The sequence below is a fragment of the Folsomia candida genome, unplaced genomic scaffold (genome assembly GCF_002217175.1).
Source record: "Folsomia candida strain VU population unplaced genomic scaffold, ASM221717v1 Fcan01_Sc004, whole genome shotgun sequence".
Lineage (NCBI taxonomy): Eukaryota > Metazoa > Arthropoda > Collembola > Entomobryomorpha > Isotomidae > Folsomia > Folsomia candida.
The window spans coordinates 2,123,702-2,137,839 of NW_019091196.1; the positions used below are offsets into that span (position 1 = coordinate 2,123,702).

At 35.7% G+C, this 14,138-nt stretch overlaps 1 protein-coding gene across 2 annotated transcripts in view; it reads left to right on the forward strand.

Moving 5' to 3' along the window:
* LOC110848293 (Down syndrome cell adhesion molecule-like protein Dscam2) overlaps positions 1-14,138 on the forward strand; it is a 102,887-nt gene that overhangs the window by 60,885 nt on the left and 27,864 nt on the right. The window contains exons 17-22 of one of the 2 annotated variants that reach the window (XM_035851022.1): positions 2,309-2,428; positions 2,830-3,009; positions 6,701-6,860; positions 7,471-7,619; positions 8,624-8,755; positions 11,914-12,371. In XM_035851022.1, the coding sequence (XP_035706915.1) occupies positions 2,309-2,428; positions 2,830-3,009; positions 6,701-6,860; positions 7,471-7,619; positions 8,624-8,755; positions 11,914-12,371 (1,199 nt within the window). The remainder of the gene's footprint in view (positions 1-2,308; positions 2,429-2,829; positions 3,010-6,700; positions 6,861-7,470; positions 7,620-8,623; positions 8,756-11,913; positions 12,372-14,138) is intronic. The other variant, XM_035851023.1, reaches the window with a different exon arrangement.

Below are 14,138 nucleotides of genomic sequence, written 5' to 3' on the forward strand. Positions count from 1 at the left end.
ACCGATCACAACGACGTTTGTGATTTCTGTAGAATTTATGAAGTTGAATTGTACGCGTAGGTTTTAAACACATGGGTTTTGCGTAGAAGTTGATCAGTTCAAGATAAGTTCATTTATAACAAAATTGTCAAAAATTGACAAATGTTTTTTATTAAAAGTTACAAAAATTTTATCAAAATTGCACAGTTTACAAACATTCCCCTAAATCCAGATGAATAATTTATCCCCAATTTTACATAATTTCAACATCTGTCCTGTACCACCTCATCCCATAAAATTGGGCATTTTGAATTTTGAATAATTTTCGATGATGGCATTCTTCCCCGAAAAAAATCCTCCTCGTCCCGAAGTACGTCTGATGTGGGTAATAAACACGTAAAAAATGTGTCACGTCGCGCTAAATCGCGCTTCCGGGACTTCTTTATCTCGTTAAAAGGGGAAAGAATTGGCGGTTGGATGGACGGATGGATGGTTTTCTGGCCGTGAATCTCTTACGTTGGTGGCTGTGGGAGGAGGCCGAAGAGGGAATTAATCGTCCCATTATTTCCTCTGCCAAATGCCATAATGTGTTTTCGGGTTTGAGGAGCTCATTGCCCGGGTATCGGGAGAGATGCAGGAGTGAGGGAGAGAAATGAGAAAGTCGGAGAAAGCTGAGGAGAAAGTTGGACTGCGAACGAGTGCAAGATTGACCACTTGAGTGTCACAGGGTTCGTGGGATTGGGAGATTTTATTTTTGGGGGTAAAATTGTCTAATTTTAATCTGATTATTTTTCGTTTATTAAGTTCTGGTATTTTTTGGGGGATCTTATAATTTTTCGTATTTTTTAAAATAGGTGAGTTTATTTTTCTTATTCTTAGTGCTGATAGACAAGAAAATCTGCACAGTAAGGTTAGTATGCTCTGAAAGTTTGTATTTGTTCCTCGGCATATAAATTTGGCAAATAAATTGTCCGTTTTTATCTGTATTCTGCAATGATTAAAGAGTTTTTTTAATATTTGTCCCATGTTTTGGAGAGAAGCGACGAATTCCAACAAAAAAATAACATTAAAACGTATCGAAACCAGTTGGTTATTTCTTATTAAAACAAGATCTTGAAACTACGACACCTAAATTGTATAAACCATATTCTCCATAACTTTGTATGTGTCAATCGGCAATGCCGATTCGGCATATAAATTTGGCATGTTAATTGTCAATTTTTATTCTGCAATAATTAAAAACTTTTACACATTTTTGCAAACCTTGCCGCATTCCGCTGTCCTGCTGGGTGGGAGATGGGGGCGGCGAGTCAAGCGATGCGTTTGTGGAGTGGATTGGGAGATGAGATTGGTTTTTCTGCGAGAAGATTAATGACACGCGTTTACTTTCGAGAGGAAAAATACCAACTTCATGTCTCACTAAGCGCCGTAATAGCGACTCAACTTCCTCCCCGAAACAGTGATCGTGGAAGCCGTAGGGGTATTAATATTCCAGGATAGGGCAGGGAGAGGTTTATATAACATTGCAGATGATGGGGACATCGAATAACGGTGGGGACATGATCTCCACGCTTCCGCGGCCACTGCCCCGTAAACCCAGCGGGTTCGATTTCATATCCGTCTTTGTCTCTTTGTGGGCAGCCGACGGAGAAAGTTGATCTCGATGGAAAATGAAGTTTCGGCTGGTGGTCAAATTTTAGGGAAAGTCAGGTCAAGAAAGTCAGTGAGTGAAAGTCGGCCTAGTTTTCTAAGGGAAAATATAAAGTCGGCAATGTTGATAATGAGTTTTTGCATAGTTTGCGAAACCATGCGAAAAATTATGATTGCAGAAAAGTGAAAAAATAGATGGGATTGCAGAATGCATTATGTAACATGATTTAAAACTAATTTGTGAAAAAGGAAAATAATTTCGCAAACAAATGTTGAAAAAGTAGGAGAATTGCATAATACATCGTTTCACATGATGGAAAACACAAGGGGAAAATTTTTTGCAAAAAATCTTTAACTCGTTAGAATACAACCATGTTTCAAGCTGTGCAACAATTATAAAATTGCGAAAAAGATATAACATCTGTGTCATTCTGTGTGTGAAAAGAGTGCAGAATTTTGGCTAAATTCCAGAAACCTATTTAGTATTCAAAAACCCTTGTACATATTTTTCGGTTTGCAAAAAATATGGAGATTATGCATAGCGTAATATAGTAAAGATGATCCACGCCATGATAATTAAGTAAGTTGCCCCAATTCTGTGTTCTCCTATGATCCGAGACTACCCAGAAATGGGCAATGAGTTGAAATTAGCGATCATTAATGGTGGATAATTTTGCAGTTCCGCCGAAGTGGATTTTGGAGCCGAGAGACGTCAACGTGTCGGCGGGTCACTCGCTTTCACTTCAGTGCCGAACCGAGGGTCATCCCACCCCGTCAATCACTTGGAAAAGGGCCACTGGTACGGTATTTATTCATTGTGGTGGAAATAAATAAAAAAGTATTCGTTACGCTCGAGTTTTTTTTGCGGTAACAAATTTCGTTACCAATTTGTTTCCTAATAACTGTCTTTATTTATGTATCTATTTCTAATTTGATAATTATTGTTACCAATTGTGTTGTTAATTTATTTGTTTGTGTTTTCACAATTTGGTCACCCGATAATTGGTAAAAAATATATGTGGTACCAACCCAAATTACCAAAAATATTTTACAAAATTTACTTAATTTTGGTTTATTACCAATTTGAAGTATAAAAACATATTTGATCAAACCTTACCAAATTTTTAAACATTTTTCCTTGTTCCCTCATCTTGCTTTCAATACATAACTCATTTTCTCATTTTCTTATCTCTCCCTCAGCAGGCATGCAGCCGGGCGACTACAAGGACATCCTTTCCCCCACCGGAAGCTCGTCCCCCTTCGCCAACGGCACCATCAGATTCGACCAAGTTCGAAAATCGGACGAGGGGAATTATCTGTGCGAGGCGAGAAACGACGTGGGCTCCGGCCTCTCCAAAGTCATCTTCCTCAAAGTGAACGGTTAGTGTACGGATTTCGAAATCTTGTCTACTTTACTTTTGAGTGTCATGCTTACCCTAATTTGCATAATGCGACAATGACAAAACATAACCTGCTGGCTGCCCCCTGTCCCTGCTTTCACTTTCTTCTTCTCGCGGGTCGGAGAAAGGCCACCACCCGAAAACGAGTCTGTCTATAATTAATTAATTACCCGGATTAATTAGATGACGGCATGAAGAAAGAGGGAGAAAGTTGGGAAAGTCGAGTGAGTAAAACTGAAAGTTAAGACCAAAAGTATTAGGAGAAAGTCTAATCCCGCGAGAGGCCTGAGTGCGTGTGTGGTCCTTCTAATCTGGGAACAATGAAGCAGAAAGTTTACTTAGGTTTGCAGATAAGCGTCGTTAAAAACAATGACTTATCTTGGAATTTATGAAGATGTGTGTAGTCTTTCAAGAGAAAGCTCTCTCTTTTTAAATTGCCCACTTCTTTTTTAGTCTTCTAAAAGGGATACAAAGAAAGTTCTTTTTAAATTTCCGACTTCGTTTTAAAATTTCCCAGTATTTGTTTCTAATTTTTCCTCTTTTCCAGTTTAAAGAAATCCAAAGAAAGCTCACTTTTTTACATTTCCAACTATGTACAAAATTGTCGGTGTATTTTTGAATTTTCCACTTCTTTTTTATTTAGTTTTTTAAGAAGAAAACCAGAAAAAGAATCATTTTCACTTATTTTCTCCTTCTCCTCAGAAATCTGACTTTCATTTCATTCCAATTTACTCCTTTAAACTACTGAGGATATTTTCTTGGCGGGGAAAGTTTGTTTTGTTAAAGACTTTCTTTTCTTCAGAAAAAAGTTCGGCACTTGAGGAGAGCTCAATGTAATGAAATTGTTGCAGATATGTGTGCACGGTTAAGTCCAACTATTTATGGGGTTTGCATAACAGCGAGTGAGTAGAGTTGCAGGATGGCCAGGGCATGCAATAAAATAAATGCAGTTTTTCAGCCATGGCAGAGTGAATTATGCAATTCATTTCTTTCAAAAAGATCCACAGAAATATATATATTTTTATGCCTTTTGAATTTTTCACGTAAATTGGATAACTAACGTGCCAAAAGTGGATTTTAATTTTATCAGTAATTATTACATGCAATTTAGGTTCCTTATAAATCCTTATACCAAAATCTGGCATTGGTGAGGAATTTCAAAATGTTGAAATCTGGTTTAAATTTACCGCAAAAGATTAATTGAAAATATTTGCCCTATATTTTGCGTATTTTGCCATAATTTAACTTCTTAGCAGGCAAATCGGACGTGTCATAAATTACATGCACTGGTATTGATTTAGTAATATCTAACTTCCTACCCGATTGGTAGTAGTGTGTTTCTGAGCGGTAAAGTTTTCAATTCTAAACGGTAATTCCCGTCATTACCAGTGCCGGTAGAATCATATACACGTCCTCTGGTCAGTAATGATTTAATACCAGTTTTCTAAGAGTGTGGACATCAGTCCGAGTACAACTCTAAAACCGACTCGACCTTTAAAGTGGGCAAAGTTTCCGAGATCAAATTTACACAAGAGATGCATTTCCTATTCTTCTCTTCTTGTTGCTGTGTCTTGATTAAAGAAACATCTTACACGGGTTTTGTGGTTAGGTTTTCGGTTACCCGCCCCAACTAAATCTAAATATGAGGAGGAGGAGGAGAAAGAAAGTTGTTGTGGATGCAAACTTTGGCTGTTATCTATTTATCAGCTTATCTCTGAGTGGGGAGGTTGTCAATATTTGAGTAAAAGTGGGACTGGGAGAAGAAGTCGCCTGCTTTCTTGGACAACTTTCTCCGTAAATGTTTTACTGTTATCGCCTTACGTGAATGGATGAGAGGGGCGATTTACTCAAAGGCACAAACAGGGTTTCGGCCATGGAGCTTTTGGTGCTTTTCGTGTTTGAAGTGAAAATGGGTGCGAGATCTTTTGACATTTATTTTTTACTTGATAACACTAATGGACAAAACAGTTGCTAAAAAAAATCCTTAAAAAAACAAAAAAGCACGATTCCTAATTGTGAGACACTTTACTCAGTTCTTGTAAGTTTGGAATATCTGTAGGTTTTGTAAAAAAAAATAAACTTTTACAACATAAGGAGATGCGTTTAATCTGAGCAAGTGTTTACACAAATTTGTTGACTACTTTTCCTTTGAAATATTTTGTAACAGTTTGTAAGTTTACAGAATTTTCGGATTTTACAATGGTACCAAGCACTGGGTGACATAATTGATAACTTCTAAAATTACACATCTAAAGACAAAGAGTTAAGGGTTATCTGAAAAGTTAAATTACTAAATTTATGTTTCTCACATTTTTTTCCCACGACGTTTAAACTACACAGCAAATTTCGAATTTAAGGGTTGAGAAATTAAACTTTTGGCACATAAAAGAAAAACAAATTGCGAAAATTGAAAAAAAACTTACTAAAAAGACACACCGTATTGTGACTAACCCGTTACATAAAAAACACATTGAACCAAATAAAAAAATAAAAACCAAAAAACACTGCATTGCAAACCTATTGCTATCCCCCGGCTATATACTCATCACTGATGATAAGCTACGCCCATCCTCTCGTAATGTACACGACACTGATACTCCTGCCCCTGCAAAATCAAAGAGAAAGCACAAAGTGAAAGCGAATCGAGTCCTGTTTTGTCTCGAGTGAGTTGTCTCCCCAGGCTAGAAAATATCACTCTTCCGCTTTGTTACCTTTGCCAAAGGAGAAAAAAACTTTGTTGAACAAGAAAAAACGAAAATCTAGGTTTTCTTGCTCAGAGAAAGTTTCCCATCTGTGTAAATATTGATGAATGTAAGTAAAAAGTGAGTGTAGAAGAAGGTGTAGAATCGAATCATGAGCTGAGATGAGGCGAAGATAAGATAATATTTATGACGTGAGCCAAAAAGGTGGCGAGGTGAAAGTAGCCAAAAGAGAAACTTGTCTCGAGATTGTCTGATTTATGGATTGGATTAAATCTGCCATGGAGCTGGGAACTTTCTCCGGGAGATATTTGATTAAGTGGGAATTGGTTGGAAGTCAGTCACTTTTTGCAGAAAATTAGTATGCGGTTTGGTTTTAAGCTTGATTAATATTTTGCTTTCACTTTTTATTGATAATTTGATGGTTGAAAAAAATCGAGATCAGATCGAGAATCGAGAAGTAGATTTAGTAGTTAGAAGAGTGTAAAAATTTTCCTATAAAAATATCAGAGACCAAATTACTTCATTATATTTCATGGATATTTGAGAAGACTACTTTATGCTACAAAAATAACAGTAATGGACGCTAGTGGAAAAATAGAGTAGATTTTCCGATATAAGCTTTAGCATATTTATAACTACAGAATTTGTAAAATCTACAGAATTTGCAAAATCGACAGATTTTACAAAATTTATGAAACACGGAATTAAAAAAAAATACAGGATTTACAATATTCACTTAATTTCCAAGAGTTTTTATGTACTGCACTATCTGTATCTATATCATATTTGGTTACATATTATTGCACAAAAAACGGTAAAAGTCGTTGTTACATGACTAAAAAACGTATGAAAGGTAATAACAATTTTCAGTGGAAGGAACTGTACCACTGAATTTTCTCAATAGTATTTGCACAATCAGTACAAAATAATTCGCTAATTGAATGCATGACTTAAATATTTTTGTTCCAGCACCTGCCAAATTTAATCCGGATGAGCAAGCAGGAAACGCCGTGATTTCCGTGCGAGTCGGGGAGAAAGCGATTCTTGGCTGCCGAGTCGGTGGCGACCTTCCAATTCTGATCGAATGGGGCAACAAACACGGCAAAATTGGGCCACATTGGAATCACAGGTGAAAATTTATTTCCAATTTTATTAATTATATTTTAAATGGCAAACTATGAATTCGAAAATTTAACACTGTAAATAAAGTAGTCGCAAAATTGGGCTAGTGAACTGAGGCAATTCACGTAGTTCTTTGCAACTTTGTAAATTATTTACATTTTGTAAAATAATTTGAATGCATACGTTTTACTAAATAAAAGGACGCCTTTGATGTGAGTAAGTGTACAAAAACGTGTAAGCCTATTTTCCTCAAAAATATTTGAAGAAGTTTGTAAGTTGATGGATTTTACAGATTTTACAAAGCTACCAAGGACTGCGTGAATTGCCTCAGTGTAAATTACGTAATAACAAAATTGATGTCACATTAGCACCGATTTTGATATTTGTCTAACAAAGTGGACCAATTTAATTACAATAGCAAGATTTTTACAAATTGTACACTTTTGAAAATTACATACTTTGCAAATTGCATACTTTTTCAAATTATGGGACAACCTTACAAATACCGCATGACCCGATTCAATCATTACAAGATCACTTATTTTCAAATTATTCAAAATACCAAAATTTCCTGAAAATTAAAAAAAATATTTTTGACCAAATTGTTCTATTTTTAGGTACACGTTTCGCCAGCAAGAATTGGAGGATGGTATTTTATCCGAATTATTGATAGCCTCCGTTGACCGGAGCGATTCTGGAGCTTATTCATGCCGAGCTTCCAACCCTTTCGGGTCCGATCATACCATCGTCACGCTCAACGTGCAAGGTAAACAAAAACCGAAATATTTTCAAAAATTGATGAAAATATCATAAATGTTTAAATCGTGCTTACATAAAATTAACTCTGGCAAAAAATTTCTTAATTTGCTTAAATCCAAAAGCATTACGTTTGGGTTGGATCTTTGAACCTGAACAATTAAAACAATATAACAAAATTGTCTGTTTTAAATTTAAGTAGAAACAAAATCAGTCCCGATTTTTTTCCAAAATTTCACTTTTACAAGAAATATGGAAACCTTCCGGGCCAAAAATCATTAAAATATTAAGTTCAATTAGTGAAAATCCTATTATTAAGATGTGACAGGTTAGAGTTTTCAAACTTACTTACATTGAAATATTAATACAACACTATAGTAAAATTCCTACCAAAAAAATTTGAAAAAAAATTCAAGAAAAAAAGTTTAAAAAAAAAAAAATTTCTTCGGTATTTTGTGGAAAACCCGATGGTGAAAAGTGGATTTTTTTCGACATTTTCTCCCAAAATTTTGGAATTTTCCCTATACCGACCAATGTTAAAAGTGGATTTTTCGTGTTTTTCGTCAAAAACTCGAATATTGGAAACTGGTAGAAAATTTTAATTGGTTGCTATCAGGTATAATTATGAAATCAAAATCGTACCGAAGGGAAATTTTATTTAAAAATTAGCAGTCCTAAAGAGGTTAAGATTCAATTCCGTTGTCTTACAAAAAAATTTAACTTTCGTCAAAAACATGGAAAAATTCCTTGCCGAAAATATAAATTTTGAAGTGCAATACTATGAAAACCATTAAACAGATGACGCCATATTCTTCGTTCAACGTTTAAAAAGTGTGAAACCCAAATTGTTTGAAAAACATTTCCTTTTTCAAAATTCAGTAAAAACAAATACAACCTTTCTTTTATCAAAAATTTGTTTCCATTCTCTTCAAAAACCATATGTTTCCGAGTAGATGAAAAGTATTTGCAGCAAATAAAAAGTCTTATCGCTAAATTTTAACTGATTAATTTCAGAGCCTCCGGAGCAGCCAGGTAATTTGCGGGTGGTTGAGGTGGGGAGCCGATCGGTGGGGATTTCCTGGTTGGAAAACTTCAACGGGAACAGTCCCCTCATCAACTTCATCATTCAGAGCAAGTTCCCCTCTGGTAAGAACTCAACAAGGTTTAAATTTTTAAGTGCATAAATTTTCCCATGATTTGTCATCGTTTCCAATAATTTCGAGGGCAGAATAAAAATGCAATCAATTTTGGTGTAGGTGTGTGCGTTACATTATAATTGATCAAAGACAAATGGTAAACTTTCTAATTGAGGGAGCCCATATCTTCAAAATTGTACTATTACACGTTTGCATAAATTTTTTAAGTTTGACGTAGAAACTGAACAATTAATTTTGATATAATTATACAGTACAGATTCCACGTCGAACTTAAAAAATGGTATAAATGAATACTTCTAAGAGCATTAGCAGATACCCAAAATTCGGTTGCCATGATTAAATATAGGAATAAAACGCATGCATTTAAAGAAATATTATTTATCATTTCCCAATTTCTCCCCACTTTCTTTTCATCTCTTCTTTATAACTTAAAAAAAGTCACTTTCATAGCGTTGCCGTTAAAAATGTTATCAATTTTGCCAACTTTTTTTCTTTTACTAATTTCCCAGAAAAATGGGTGATTTTTTCGTCGTCCCAGTTTCATACGGATCCACTTTCTTTTCCGGCATGCTCATACTTTGTGTGTTCCCTTTTGCAAATTAATTATCTTTCTTCGCATCCATTCCTTTGGCCACTTTGACTTTCATTTCACTTCACATTTTAATTTTAATTTACTACACGAATCTGGAACATGCTCGGGTCCGGGATGACTTGGTATTTAGCAGGGTTTCGCTGTCCACGACCGTCCAAAACAACCATCTAAAATGGGCTTTCAACAAGGTTTGGATACCGAAATTTGAAAGTCAAAAATGTCTAAAAATGTTCGAAATACTTAGAATATGGGTTTTTCATTAGAAATCTGTCGATAATCAGTTGACGAATATTTGCGAATCTCCCATTAATTTTGAGCATTTTGCTGTGTAATGCAAATGCAGCATTGTTTCCAAAATTTCTGAATTTCTCATATGTCAAAACAAAAATTTTTCCAAAGTTTGTCGTATTACTTACAGACTAACCAAAATGGTCAAAATTAATGGGAGATTACATATCCATGCATAGATTTGCGAAAAAGTGGTTCATAAAAAACTTTCAACATTTTGCCCTATTTTTCTACAAATCGACATGACTTTTGGAAATTTTTAAATTATTTTGGGCAGTTTAATACGCTTTTGGACGTGTCAAACGAAACACTGGAATTTATGATTGAGAGGAAAGTCAAAGGGAAAATGAGTGAAAAGGAAAAGATAGGTCCGTGCATTGCAGAAGATTTCTTAATTATTTTCGCGAAAGAAGTCCATTAAATTAGATTCCAGACACGGCTCAGTTCACGCGACTCGCAAAGAAATCCTTCCCCAGATGAAGCTCGGTCATGCCCAGCTTTCTCCTTCCGTTCACTTTTTCCTTCTTGTCCCAGGAGCCAACGGGCCAAGTAATTGTCATCTCAATATACGACATCATTTTCGCGGCGGGTGGTACACACACGAAATAATCGGGGACCAAAATTGGTGGAATTGGTAACGATTTCTTTCGATCGTAAACGATAGAAACAATGAGCAATTCACTCGAGCTGTTATTGGTAACTTCGTCAAAGCAGTGAAACCCGTGGAATTTCAAACTTTTGCCACATCTTACAAATATTTTCGACGAAAATTAGCAAGATCAATGGCGTCATTTAATATTTTGTAAAAGTTTGAGGGTGCAAAACTGACTGTGGTAACGATTTCATTATTTCGGTAAAACACGCAGTTCACGCCGTCCTTGGTAACTCTGTAAAATTACGAACTTTTGCAAAATGTTACAAACATTGTGAAAAAATTAGCAGTCCTTAAAATTACTTTACAAAACTTGAGGATTTTGCAAAGTTAGCAAGGCCTGCGTGAATTACCTCAGTATTTAGGACAAGGAAATAAAGAAATCGGGCTTTGAATTTAATTTGGGTTTGGGTTTAATCGGGTTTTATTAAAACTATGTAAAGAAATAACGGCGAAAGTTAATATTCTTAAATTTTGGAGTATTTAATTTTTGTTTCAGATACAGCATTTTATCAACAGAATTGTACGAATGAGGATTTTACAAAGTTACCAATGACTGGCTGAGATATGCATAAAAATTGTTACCATCTCGATGACAATTTTGTTCCCGGATTATTAAGTGTGTTTTTAGCTAGATAAAATACCCGAGTGTAGCTGTGAAGAGGGAGAAGAACGATACGTTCATTGAATTTCATGCTTGTTTTGCTACCATTATTATTATTTTATTATTAGCCTCACTTTCTCCTCCTTTGTGTCAGCGCAGAAAGAAATTAATGTCGGGACTACCGACTAACAAGACAAGAAATGTTTTCGGGAAGGAAAGAAATAACTTGAATAAATTTAATGAGAAAATGTTATAAATTTTGGGAAATGTTCATAAGAAAGAAACGAGTCCAATCTGTTGAAACAAAAAGGTTTTTAACGAGGACAGTATGCAAATGAGACGTGTCATGGCATAGAATTCCCGTTGGCAGTTACACAATAGCAAGAAATAAATTTGCTAGAACAACTAGTCGATGTAAATATTTTAGATATTTTGGTAAGAACATTATATTTTAAGGTAAAACGTATACGTAAGCACAGGTAATAAAATCGTCACGGTAGGAATGGCTATGCTACCAAACTGGTTACACTAATTTCCGAGAGACTCGAAATTGTTACCAATTTCCACTCGGGAAATGCCAAAAATTTGAGTTTGGTAGAAATTTATGATACAATTCTGCGATGAGTCTTTGTCACCTGTTGCCACGCTGGTAACAATAATTTCCGGGAGATTCAAAATTGTTTCTACGTTTTAACCAATTTTAAATGGGGAAGTGTCAAATTTGAATTTCGAAGAAACGTGTGGTACCATTCGTCGATATATCTCTTTGCAAGCTTGGTGGTAACAATAATTTCCGGGAGATTCAAAATTGTTACCAAATTTCTAACCGGGAAATGTCAAATTTGAGTTTTGCAGAAATTTATAATACCTAAAATCGTAATAGCTTTAGAGTAACTACAAGCTGTGACAATTTTGTTACATTCTATTTTGAATGTAAATATTAATTAAACGCTGGTTTAAAGTTAAATCGAATCCCCGCCTAAAACTACTTCTATATTTCCTTCCTTCTAGAAACCTGGACTGAAGCCGAAGTCGAAGAACTCGCCGTTCCCGCCACCCAATCCACCGCGCTGGTCGAAGGCCTAACCCCTTCGTCGACTTATCATCTCCGCGTCCTCGCCCAAAACGGGGTCGGCTTCAGCCCGCCCTCGGAAGTCGTGCAGATCACGACGACCGAGGAAGCCCCCGAAGGCCCGCCCATCGAAATCGTGGCGGAAGCGGATTCCTCGACGAGACTGAGGGTCTGCTGGGCCCCGCCGGAAAGGGCGCTCTGGCACGGGCAGATTTTAGGCTACTATCTCGGCTACCGAGAACTCTCCCTCGCTCTGGCCGATCATCCCGTGCTGCTTTCACAAGAGGATGGAAATGAGGGTGTGACCACGACGGGGGAAAATGGGAGGAGCTTGCTGCATTCACATTTACACGGAAATTTAGCCGATTTGCATGGATACCACTTTAAAACGGTGGATGTATGTGCTACAATTTTCAATTGTACAATTTCATTGAAGGTTCATTTGGAGTTTGAGAGAATTTAATTCGTTCAGGAAAATATTTATTGGTTCGAGGAACTACAATAGAATCAGATAACATGTGTCGCCTGCAGAAATTTTTTAAGTTTTAAATTCAGTTTATTCCTACAAGAAAATATATGAACCTGTTGCAAAAGATGAACACAAAATAGAGATGCACATTAAGTGAAATTCGGAAGAGAATGTGAACATACGTACTTTTAGCCGGACGTCGGTTTTGATATTTTTCTAGATCTTATAACGCTCAATTTTTTAAACAGATCCAATACGATGCACCAGAATTACTGAAAATATCGCATAAATTTTGAGTTATACGCAAAATATGACAAGCATAATTTGCAATGGAGAAAAGTCTTCAAAGAAAGAAATTTTACATACATTTTTCAAGCATTTTTGAAAACAAAATAATTCTTGGAACTTTTTATCGCTAAATATTTGCAGATATTTCCGTCTAAATTTTTATCATACGTATTTATTCGTTTGTCGATCATCGACCCATGAAAATATTAAAAATCAAGCAGCAAAAACTTTTCTCATTTCCTCCTTAAATAGGAAAAGGAGGAGACACACAATAAAACTAAATTTCTCAATTGACCCATAAACTTGAGGAATAAAATGTGAATATGTAGTTTTCCAAAAATTTCAAACGCATTGGACTCCATATTCCTTTTGTTTTCGCAAATGAGGGAACTTTTTCATGGACCGGGGATCCCTTTCAAATTCGGGCCAAATAAGGGCATTAAGTCGTTTAACGGGTCCCCGAGGAGGGATCCACTTTCTCTTTTTTTTGGTGGAGAGTGCAAGTGAAAAAGTCATATCGCTCAGGAGGAGAACATTGAGCACTGTTACACTCTTGGAAATCTGGTAATACATTATTACCGTCCCGAGTACATATATGTATGACTCTACCGGCACGGTAATAGCTTTACCGCTAAGAAACAAACTACTACCCATCCGGTAGGAAGTTACTACCAAATCAATGGAGTAAATAAATATATGCCTCTGCCAGATTTTTAACAGTTGAAATCTGGTATAGTCAGGCATTTATTGATTTCTCGGTATTAAACTTGTTACCGCTTGGTATTAAATTTATACCAGTCCATACAAAATTTTCTACAGATATGGTAAAACTTTAATACTGAGCTATTACTACATAAATGGTATTACTTATCAATACCACTTTGGTAGAGTGGTATATGATATTGTCTGGTACTATTTTAATACCGGATTTCTAAGAGTGCGTGTAATGCTACGATATATGCAAGTAACGTGATGATGAGACGGAATGACATTATCATTGGGCAAAGCTCTCGTGATGTGCGATGAATGAAGTGAAGTGAATTGAGAGAAAGTCGTGAATGATTATTTTTAAGGGGAAAGTGGAAAATGGGTGACAGAAGGTATTCTTTTTTTTAACGGGGTTGCGGATACATTTTTAAGAAATGAGGGTATTCGGTATGTAAGTACGAATGTTTTTTTTTTGCAATTGAAATTTTATTTAGGATGCAATTGGAAGCAAAAATTTTTCGAGACATTTTTTGAGAAGTTTGCAAACATTGTTATTATGTTGATACTTTCAATATTTGACCAATTTTAGCAAGAAATGATAAAAAAATGTTTTCTCCACATCACCTATTTTTCCATTTCATTGTTTGCATTTCTAAAATTTAAACTAACATCGTCCAAGTTATGAAAATTTTCAATAAG